Here is a 10,712-nt window from a genome sequence, read left to right on the forward strand (position 1 = left end):
ATTACAATCTACTTATACCCTGTCCCTGTGCATATATAACAAGTTAAGTTACTGGAGTAATGTTTTAACTCCACAAAAAATCAAAATATAGAAACATATTAAGCAATTAAATGTGTCAGTTAGAGCCTAATTTGTTCCAAGTATTAAATACCTATTGATGACGATAATTCATTCTCGAAGATGTCCCAATGTCGATACACATTCTATCCATCCAAGCAGCATTCAGGTCACTTTGAGCATCGGCTACAAAACCTTCATCAATAGCTTCATCCAGATTGCCATCAACAAGTTCAGTGTCCCACTCTGCGAGATTTTCAAGATTAATTGGGTCTCTATCTTTTAACTCAAAGTTCACGGAATTTTTCAGCATTAACGAGTTCATCCTTATGTACACCAGATCTTCCAACATCTGTATAGCCAATCTGTTTCTCTTTTTTGTTTGTGCGGCATCGAAAGCACTCCAGTTACGTTCACATGCTGAAGCATTACACGGCTGACTTAATAAACGAATGGCAACCTTTCTTAGTATAGGAACATAGCCTCCATTTGCTTCCCACCACACCCCTATAATAAGGCCATAAACTTAGATAAACAATACACCCTAAATACGACTAATTATCCAAAAAGAAAAAAGAAAATTCATTAAAAAAAAACTTACTTGGATGACAATTACTGATTTGATCTATTGAGATGCTTGTAAAGATCTTTGGATGTTTTCCATTATAGAGTAAAATCTCTTGCGAAAACTTGGTTCTTTCAGTGGTATCAATCAGTTTGTCATAAATATATGACAAGGTAGCTTGCACAGCTTCATTAGTATATGAAATCTTTCCATCAAACATGAAAGGAGGGTTCAAATACATGGCAGCAGCATGAACCTCATGAAGCAGGTTAGATTTCGCTCTGAATTCAAACAATTCCCATATATGCATATACTTAACAGGATCCTCTTCACATTGTTTTTTAATTGCCTTTCGTGCTCTATATGTTGCTTCATAAATGTAGCCTGAAGTTGACCCATCACCGTCGACTAACCGTAATACCTTTACCAATGGCTCCATTGCTGAAATTAGCTCTTTCCCATCCTCCCAAAATGGTGTTCCTTGTATAAGCTCTTTGACTATGTCAGCAACAACTCCTTTGCTGTACAACATGTTTCTATATTCAACCGATGCGACCAAGTTTCTCAAACCATCTTCAACATCTAAAATAGATTGAAGCATAAGAAAGTGAGACGCAAACCTGTTTTTAGAATACTTTCTCAAATCTTTCTTGGTATGCTCTCTCATTAAGTCCAAAAGAATGATATGCCTATAGAAATGGTCATATATCTTTCTTGCTTTGAGAAAAATATCTTTAACCCAATCAACAGAATCATATATATCATCAAACAGCAATTGAACTCCATGAGAAGCACACTTTGATTTGATTATGTGGGGATACTCTTCCATGATCAGGTTACAAGCAAGTCCATAGTTTGAAGCATTGTCGGTCACAATTTGCACTATATTTTCAGCACCAATCTCTTCAATAACTGGTAAAAGTACCTCCCTTATAAATAAACCTGTGTTCGACTCTCCGGATCTTTCAACTGATTTTAAGAATTGGTAGGCTTCTAAAAGGTCCTACAAATTATAACCGCAAGTGCACGGTGTCGAAAGTGGCAAATGTGCAAGTACGGGTCGATCCACAGAGATCGGGTGTGTTTCGGAAATGTGTTTTAGCTAATTGGGTTCCTGAATTTGCTTTGGGCTTAGAAGCCCTTTGGAAGTGTTGGGCTTAATGTACTATTGGGTTTGTTCTCAATAAAAGGAACTGAGCTTGGGCTCAGTTGGTCTTTGAAAAGCAAATTGGCTTTGGGCCTTTGGTCTTAAACAACTGGGCTTTGGTTAAGCCCACAGTTGACTGAATTGGGCTTCAGTTTGAATTGAGCTTTGGACTTGATAGTGGACCAGATTGGGCTCAGCTGGCTTTGGCAGTGAACTGAGCTTTGGGCTCAGCAGCAGCAGGCAGGAAAAAGAAGGCAGCAGCTTGGCAGCAGCAACAGAAGTGCTGCAGGGCAAGTGCAAGAGAAACAGCAACTGCAGAGCAAAAGCAACAGCAGCTGCAGAGGGAGGCATAGAAGGCAATGCAGCAGCTGTACACAGGGCCAAGAAAAGAAAGCAGTATTGCAGCACAAGGCAATGCAAGTAGCAGCAAGAACAGCAAGACAGAGGCAAATGCACAGCAAGGCCAAGGAAACAACAGCAGTAAGGGAAGCAACAAGAAAACAAGTAGTGGGTAACTAACAGGGCAGCAACAGGGAAGACACAACAGCAATAGCAATGCAGCAGCAGAGCAAGCCAAAGGAAAACAACACAATGCAAAAACAAGGAACAAAGCAAATTGAACCAAGGCCTAAGGCCAAGGGCAGGGATATGAATGAAACTGAAATGAAGCAAAGCTAAGGCAGGATACAGGCAAACTAAAAGAATGGGAGGAAAATTAGCTTGCTCATTGTCACTAGTGAGCACTAATTTCCCCCAATGCACAATCAACACTACAACCTAAGCATACAACAAGAATGGCAAGAAAATCAGCTTGCTTTAAGCACTGATTTCTTCCATTACACAATCAGCACAAAGCTTCTAAGAAATCTAGCCTATCATTCCTTCAAATGACAGTGAATTAAATATGACAGTGAACATCAACAAATTACATGTGAACATTAACAGGATATGAAAATAAACACATTAACATTAACATAAAAGGAATTACTTTAACCTAACATGATAAACTAACACTAACAGGGAGCAACAGGATTAATATTAACATCAACAGAACATAGTAGACATGAACATAAAATTGAACTGAAACATGACATGAAAATTAACAGCAAACTGAACTAAAAACATTAACAGAAATTGTGAAATTGAAAAGTGACTGAAACTAACAGGACATGAAAGTCCTGGATGTTGGCTAATCCAAACATAAAGTTTTTACATCACACCCACAGGGCTATTTATACCCACAGACACAATTTCCCCCAAAATACAAAATTAGGGTTCTTCACCTAAATCCCAAAATCAAACAGAAATTAGGTAAATTATTTCTACCTAAATTGACAGTACAAATCAGACCCATATCCCTACTCTAGCTTCCCTATGCTCTCCCTAACAGAAATTAGAGCTTACTCGAAAATACCCAAATTAACTGAAATCAGGGTTTGATTTTTTTTTACCTAATTTGATGTGATAACTCCCAATTCTTCTCGACCCATGCTTCCATTTGTACTCCTCTACCTCTCCATAGCTTCAATTTCTCTCTAGGTCACCTATTTCATCAACCTCTCACGCCTAGGGTTTCATGGATGAAACGTGAGAGATGGAGGGAATAGGGGTCTAGATAGGTAGGGAGTGATGATGTGGTGTTTGGTAGTGATTAGGTGGAGGTTAGGTGGTAGAGATGGTGGTGACAGAGGTGGAGAAGGTGGTGGTGTACGGTGGAGAAGATGGCTGTTGCAGAGGAGGTCGAGAGAAAGAAGAAGAAAGAAGAGAAGAATGGGTCGAGTTTAGGGTATAGGTATAGGTTGCTAGAGTGTTGAGCGAATCCATCGAGTCTTGATGTTCTGTGATTCTGAGCTGCGGGATGCGGAGATGGTTGGTAGATCTAACGATGAGATGAGAGATGAATCGAAGCAACCGTTGGATTTTGAAACACAACGAAGTCAACGGTGTTAGATGATGTTAGGTACTGTAGTGTTAAGCGGAAGTATCGAGATTTGATGCGCAGGCAAAGAAGCGACCGTAGGATCTAAATGTGATCTAATCTGAAGGCTTGGAATTTAAGCGCTGTGGTGTTTGGCAGAGACTTCAGATTTTGATGCTCTATGAATGAGAGACCGTAGGATGATGAGTTGGATCCAATCTGACGGCTGAGAATGGAGGCGGTTTTGGTTATAGAAAATGGGTTTGGGTAAGGGTTTTGGGCCTTGGGTATGCCAAGCCCATATCTTCTTTAAGAGCATTCTTCCTTCTTGAGCCCATTTCTAGTCTTTTGGGCTTATGCGCACCATTCTTCGCGGCTTCCTTGCGTAATTTCTTCCGGCTTTTCACTACTCTTCAGCTCTTTTCTGCTCCGCAACTCATCAAATCTTATTTACTACCTAAAAAATGCAAAATTAAGTAAGAAAAATATTTATTCTTGAAAACAATGAAAATACAGAATATGGGATAAAATGTAGAATTAATGCATAAAAGATGAGTTAAATTGCCAACAAAAAGGGATAGATATATACAATATTTGGCACTCATCAAATACCCCCAAACCTGAATTTTACTTGTCCTCAGTAAAACAAAACTAGGGAAATCCTAACTATACCACTGTCGCTGGTCTCTCGAATGCATTTAGCGTATGCACTAAGCCTTTTAAACCACTAAGTGTCCCTAGTGGACGAGTTGAAGTCTCGTGAAGGTTTACCAGAGGTGTGCCTACAAAACCTAAGGACAAAATATAAGCTCAGATTCCATCAAACGTGACATGTGCAAAACAGTTTAAGCTCACAGCAAAATGGAGATGTCAATCTAGCTATCGAAGGCACAATCCTAGCACTGATAACAAAAAAAGACATGTGATAAGAGTGTAAAGTGTATCTACACATGTGTAAAGAAAGATCTGAAGTCATGACTACTAATCACCAAGAGATAGTTTCTCAGGCTAAGAACTGAGGTCGAAATCTAGCTAGCTGTCCGGACTTTACGAGAATTGTGAATGAGTTGGAGGTATTTCACAATTACTCGCGTTGTACATCAATGGCATACACCCTCCTTGCTTATTACAACGAAACAACAAAAAATGACTATTTACATGACTCTTAATTACATTGACTATTCTCTTTTTATTTTTGGAACAAGAGATGATGGAATTGATAAATACTTGATTTTTTTTTTTTTTGGTATTTTTCTGATTTTTTTTTTTTGAATATATACATCGTATTTTTTTTTTTTTTTTTTTTTTTTTTTTGAACATCAAAACACTTTTGATACATAACAATAAAGAAACAAAAGATTACATGACACTTTGCAAGAGGTAGCCCTTTTTGATGCACCCAGTTAAATTCGATGGTTGTCTTTCTTAATGTAACCTCCATCTTCTATCCCAACCAACCAAAGAACAAGCTAGTCAAGTTTCGTTCAGTATTCTAAAGTGATTGGCAATCGTAACTTCCTATCAAACACCTTGAAGATCGAGGCCATACATGTATTGGTAGATCGTGCGCGTGCAAATTTCTTATCACTATGTGAATTGTGCTAGAATCAGGGTGCCTAAATATCTAGACTAAGACTCCTAATAAAAATACATATTTGCACAAGAGTCAACATTTCAAGGTAAATGAGCTCCATTTTTTATGATTTTTTCATTTTTTTAATTTTTTTCAATTTTTCAATTTTTCAATTTTTTTGGAATTTTTTCAATTTTTTCAAAAAGAAGAAGGAGTTCGTTTTCAATTATGGCATATTATCGTGGTATCTACTCTATACCCCCAAACCTAAACTAAACATTGTCCTCAATGTTTCAAAATATGGAAAGAATTAAAATGCAACATATGGAAAGGGACATGCTGAGTAGAGTAAAAGGAGAGAGAATACCCGATTTCGGCGAAAGCAGAATTAAAACTCCGTTATTCAAGGCAAAAATCCAACATATTTCAGCCGAGATCATATTGGATGAGCAGAAAATATATACAAAAGGAAATTTTACTAACACATTATCTACAAGAAAATTTGGTTTTAAAAAATGGGAGCAAAGTAGAAATTTGGTTTTAAAAATAGGGAGCAAAAGAATTTTTTTTTTTTTTTTTTTTTTTTTTTTTTTTTTCTTGAAAAGAAATGAAATTTGGTTTTTGAATTGGGAGCACGCCCACTGTGCAAGCCTCTAATGGAATGGAATGAAGGCTGCGGCCTACGAAAATCCAAGTTTTAATTTTGAAAGTTTAATTTGGCCCAGTTGGTTAAGGCCCGACGTTTGTTTTAAAACTTTGGTTTCGCGGTCCACTTTTCAAGTCCACAATCGGTTACAAGCTCAGCTGGGTTTAAACCCAGAGTCCAAAATACAAGTCCAATGAAAGAATTTAAACAAGCCCACACAAAATAAATACAAGCCCACAAATTAAACAACAAGCCCAAAAATAAATTATTACAAACCCAAAATAGAAAAATAAAAGCCCAAAAAATTGGGTTAATTATTACAAGCCCACAATTAAAGAAATTTGGAAGCCCACAGGTTGGGTTCTCTCAATGAATGGGTTTAGGCTTACCTTTTTAGCACAGCCCAGCTGCTCTGATATTGTTGCAAAAACCCAGTTGGGTTTTGGTTCTTTTCCTTGGTGGCGTCCCAGCAGAGGAAAACAGGTTCAGAACAGCAGGTCCAACAGCAAATGAAATGAAGCAGATGCAGATGCAAATGCTATGCAGTGAAATACAAAATAGCTAAGAAAACACAGATAAAACACAACACCAATCCCCGGCAGCGGCGCCAAAAACTTGGTAGGCTTCTAAAAGGTCCTACAAATTATAACCGCAAGTGCACGGTGTCGAAAGTGGCAAATGTGCAAGTACGGGTCGATCCACAGAGATCGGGTGTGTGTTCGGAAATGTGTTTTAGCTAATTGGGTTCCTGAATTTGCTTTGGGCTTAGAAGCCCTTTGGAAGTGTTGGGCTTAATGTACTATTGGGTTTGTTCTCAATAAAAGGAACTGAGCTTGGGCTCAGTTGGTCTTTGAAAAGCAAATTGGCTTTGGGCCTTTGGTCTTAAACAACTGGGCTTTGGTTAAGCCCACAGTTGACTGAATTGGGCTTCAGTTTGAATTGAGCTTTGGACTTGATAGTGGACCAGATTGGGCTCAGCTGGCTTTGGCAGTGAACTGAGCTTTGGGCTCAGCAGCAGCAGGCAGGAAAAAGAAGGCAGCAGCTTGGCAGCAGCAACAGAAGTGCTGCAGGGCAAGTGCAAGAGAAACAGCAACTGCAGAGCAAAAGCAACAGCAGCTGCAGAGGGAGGCATAGAAGGCAATGCAGCAGCTGTACACAGGGCCAAGAAAAGAAAGCAGTATTGCAGCACAAGGCAATGCAATTAGCAGCAAGAACAGCAAGACAGAGGCAAATGCACAGCAAGGCCAAGGAAACAACAGCAGTAAGGGAAGCAACAAGAAAACAAGTAGTGGGTAACTAACAGGGCAGCAACAGGGAAGACACAACAGCAATAGCAATGCAGCAGCAGAGCAAGCCAAAGGAAAACAACACAATGCAAAAACAAGGAACAAAGCAAATTGAACCAAGGCCTAAGGCCAAGGGCAGGGATATGAATGAAACTGAAATGAAGCAAAGCTAAGGCAGGATACAGGCAAACTAAAAGAATGGGAGGAAAATTAGCTTGCTCATTGTCACTAGTGAGCACTAATTTCCCCCAATGCACAATCAACACTACAACCTAAGCATACAACAAGAATGGCAAGAAAATCAGCTTGCTTTAAGCACTGATTTCTTCCATTACACAATCAGCACAAAGCTTCTAAGAAATCTAGCCTATCATTCCTTCAAATGACAGTGAATTAAATATGACAGTGAACATCAACAAATTACATGTGAACATTAACAGGATATGAAAATAAACACATTAACATTAACATAAAAGGAATTACTTTAACCTAACATGATAAACTAACACTAACAGGGAGCAACAGGATTAATATTAACATCAACAGAACATAGTAGACATGAACATAAAATTGAACTGAAACATGACATGAAAATTAACAGCAAACTGAACTAAAAACATTAACAGAAATTGTGAAATTGAAAAGTGACTGAAACTAACAGGACATGAAAGTCCTGGATGTTGGCTAATCCAAACATAAAGTTTTTACATCACACCCACAGGGCTATTTATACCCACAGACACAATTTCCCCCAAAATACAAAATTAGGGTTCTTCACCTAAATCCCAAAATCAAACAGAAATTAGGTAAATTATTTCTACCTAAATTGACAGTACAAATCAGACCCATATCCCTACTCTAGCTTCCCTATGCTCTCCCTAACAGAAATTAGAGCTTACTCGAAAATACCCAAATTAACTGAAATCAGGGTTTGATTTTTTTTTACCTAATTTGATGTGATAACTCCCAATTCTTCTCGACCCATGCTTCCATTTGTACTCCTCTACCTCTCCATAGCTTCAATTTCTCTCTAGGTCACCTATTTCATCAACCTCTCACGCCTAGGGTTTCATGGATGAAACGTGAGAGATGGAGGGAATAGGGGTCTAGATAGGTAGGGAGTGATGATGTGGTGTTTGGTAGTGATTAGGTGGAGGTTAGGTGGTAGAGATGGTGGTGACAGAGGTGGAGAAGGTGGTGGTGTACGGTGGAGAAGATGGCTGTTGCAGAGGAGGTCGAGAGAAAGAAGAAGAAAGAAGAGAAGAATGGGTCGAGTTTAGGGTATAGGTATAGGTTGCTAGAGTGTTGAGCGAATCCATCGAGTCTTGATGTTCTGTGATTCTGAGCTGCGGGATGCGGAGATGGTTGGTAGATCTAACGATGAGATGAGAGATGAATCGAAGCAACCGTTGGATTTTGAAACACAACGAAGTCAACGGTGTTAGATGATGTTAGGTACTGTAGTGTTAAGCGGAAGTATCGAGATTTGATGCGCAGGCAAAGAAGCGACCGTAGGATCTAAATGTGATCTAATCTGAAGGCTTGGAATTTAAGCGCTGTGGTGTTTGGCAGAGACTTCAGATTTTGATGCTCTATGAATGAGAGACCGTAGGATGATGAGTTGGATCCAATCTGACGGCTGAGAATGGAGGCGGTTTTGGTTATAGAAAATGGGTTTGGGTAAGGGTTTTGGGCCTTGGGTATGCCAAGCCCATATCTTCTTTAAGAGCAATTCTTCCTTCTTGAGCCCATTTCTAGTCTTTTGGGCTTATGCGCACCATTCTTCGCGGCTTCCTTGCGTAATTTCTTCCGGCTTTTCACTACTCTTCAGCTCTTTTCTGCTCCGCAACTCATCAAATCTTTATTTACTACCTAAAAAATGCAAAATTAAGTAAGAAAAATATTTATTCTTGAAAACAATGAAAATACAGAATATGGGATAAAATGTAGAATTAATGCATAAAAGATGAGTTAAATTGCCAACAAAAAGGGATAGATATATACAATATTTGGCACTCATCAAGAATACTGCCCCTTTTGGTGAGTAAGAAATCACATTTATAAACGACCGTTTTTTCATATCTGTCCATATGTCTGACATGATGGTGCATCCAGTTAAACTCCAAGATTCTTTGACTTCATTTACATAACGTTCCACATCTGCTTTAGTATTGACAACCAACTTAGTTCGAAGAGTAGAATAACTAGGTAATGAATATCCAATACCATATTCCGAAACAGCCTTAATCATCTCAATAAACCCTGTTATCTGTATAACATTAAAAGCAATGTTATTCAAGAAGAAACAAAGAGCTACTTTCATGTCCACCGCATCTTTATCCTTTTTGCTGAGCATTGCGGGTATTGAAGTTTGTTGCGAGCTTGGTTCTTCACAGACACTAACATTGCTCTCCCCAACACTCCCAGTAGATGATTTAGCTCTTTTAGTCCCACTAACATTAACACCGGCCTCCCCAACTGCAATAACAGCAGATGCTTGTACTTCCTCAGGTACTTGTGCACAAACAACAATGTCACGGCCTTTAATAGCCGATAAATGAGACTTCACTCTTGCTACTCCTCCAGGAAAATCTTTTTTGCAGTACTTACATTTGAAACGGCTATCCAGTTTCTCGACATATTCCCAAAAATTTTCTTTTATCTTCGTCATCTCCTACCAAATACACACTGAAACTAGTTTAAGTATCAACAAAACTAGAGAAAGAGAATTTCTTGAACGAATAACGATATTAATTTATAAACATATGAATCCAAATTAAGCTCATAATATTATTCATAAATCTATAACCTAATTCATTATTCATAATATTATTAATCAACTAAAATTGCAGTAACAAAATATCTAACCTAAGGATATAATCAATCATGGATTCAATACAATCCAATATAAATTAAACATAAATAGATGTATTGTTGATTCAATTGAATCATATTGAAAACCAAAAAATCAGAATCAAACATAAAAATACAACACATAATATGTTGATGGAATCATGCCATACCTTATCGCCAGCCTTAGAAGCAGATATTGAAGGATTTGAAGATAGGAAATCAGAAAACGAATTTGGGTGCGATCTGTTCAGTGACTGAGAAGGTAGAAGAAGGAGTTAGGTTAGAAGAAATCTTCATTCTCTCTCCAAATTTTCTATTTATACAGACTCATTTCTTAACCCTATTTTTCCCGTCCGAACGAATAAAGGTTGATTCGGGACGTAAAAGACGCGAATAATTCGGGATCTTCATATAACACGTGTACCTGGGTCGGTCTTTCAATGGGTTGCTCGTATGATTTGTTCCCGATTGATACGGAATAATTCGCGAACTATTCGCCGAATTGCTAACTAGACTTTGAACTAGCTTTACACCCTTATACATGTGCAAGGCTAACGATGTTTGGTTTGATAATAGTGTAAATCTCGGGAGGAACTAACGAACTAGATTAAATTGAATAGCAAGTCGCCACGTGTTGTAAGGATGAGCATTAATCTTATCTTTATCC

At 38.3% G+C, this 10,712-nt stretch overlaps 1 protein-coding gene across 1 annotated transcript; it reads right to left on the bottom strand.

Moving 5' to 3' along the window:
* Nucleotides 1–151: 151 nt before the first annotated feature.
* LOC113278972 lies at nucleotides 152–9,863 on the bottom strand. Its single transcript, XM_026527689.1, has 3 exons — nucleotides 9,222–9,863; nucleotides 659–1,625; nucleotides 152–564 (listed from the first exon to the last, which is right to left on the bottom strand). Exons 1-3 carry the CDS (start codon nucleotides 9,861–9,863, stop codon nucleotides 152–154), a joined length of 2,022 nt encoding a protein of 673 aa, XP_026383474.1.
* Between the last annotated feature and the right edge of the window lie 849 nt (nucleotides 9,864–10,712).

The sequence above is a fragment of the Papaver somniferum genome, chromosome 5, assembly GCF_003573695.1.
Source record: "Papaver somniferum cultivar HN1 chromosome 5, ASM357369v1, whole genome shotgun sequence".
Classification (NCBI taxonomy): Eukaryota; Viridiplantae; Streptophyta; class Magnoliopsida; order Ranunculales; family Papaveraceae; genus Papaver; species Papaver somniferum.

Bases quoted from the DNA above. Each gene is read 5' to 3' on its own strand.
- LOC113278972 (XM_026527689.1), bottom strand. From the start codon at position 9,863: ATGACGAAGATAAAAGAAAATTTTTGGGAATATGTCGAGAAACTGGAT. The intron at 1,626-9,221 runs GTATTCTTGATG...TATAATTTGTAG, and splicing joins CTTACTCACCAAAAGGGGCA to GACCTTTTAGAAGCCTACCA. The intron at 565-658 runs GTAAGTTTTTTT...GCCTTATTATAG, and splicing joins AATCAGTAATTGTCATCCAA to GGGTGTGGTGGGAAGCAAAT.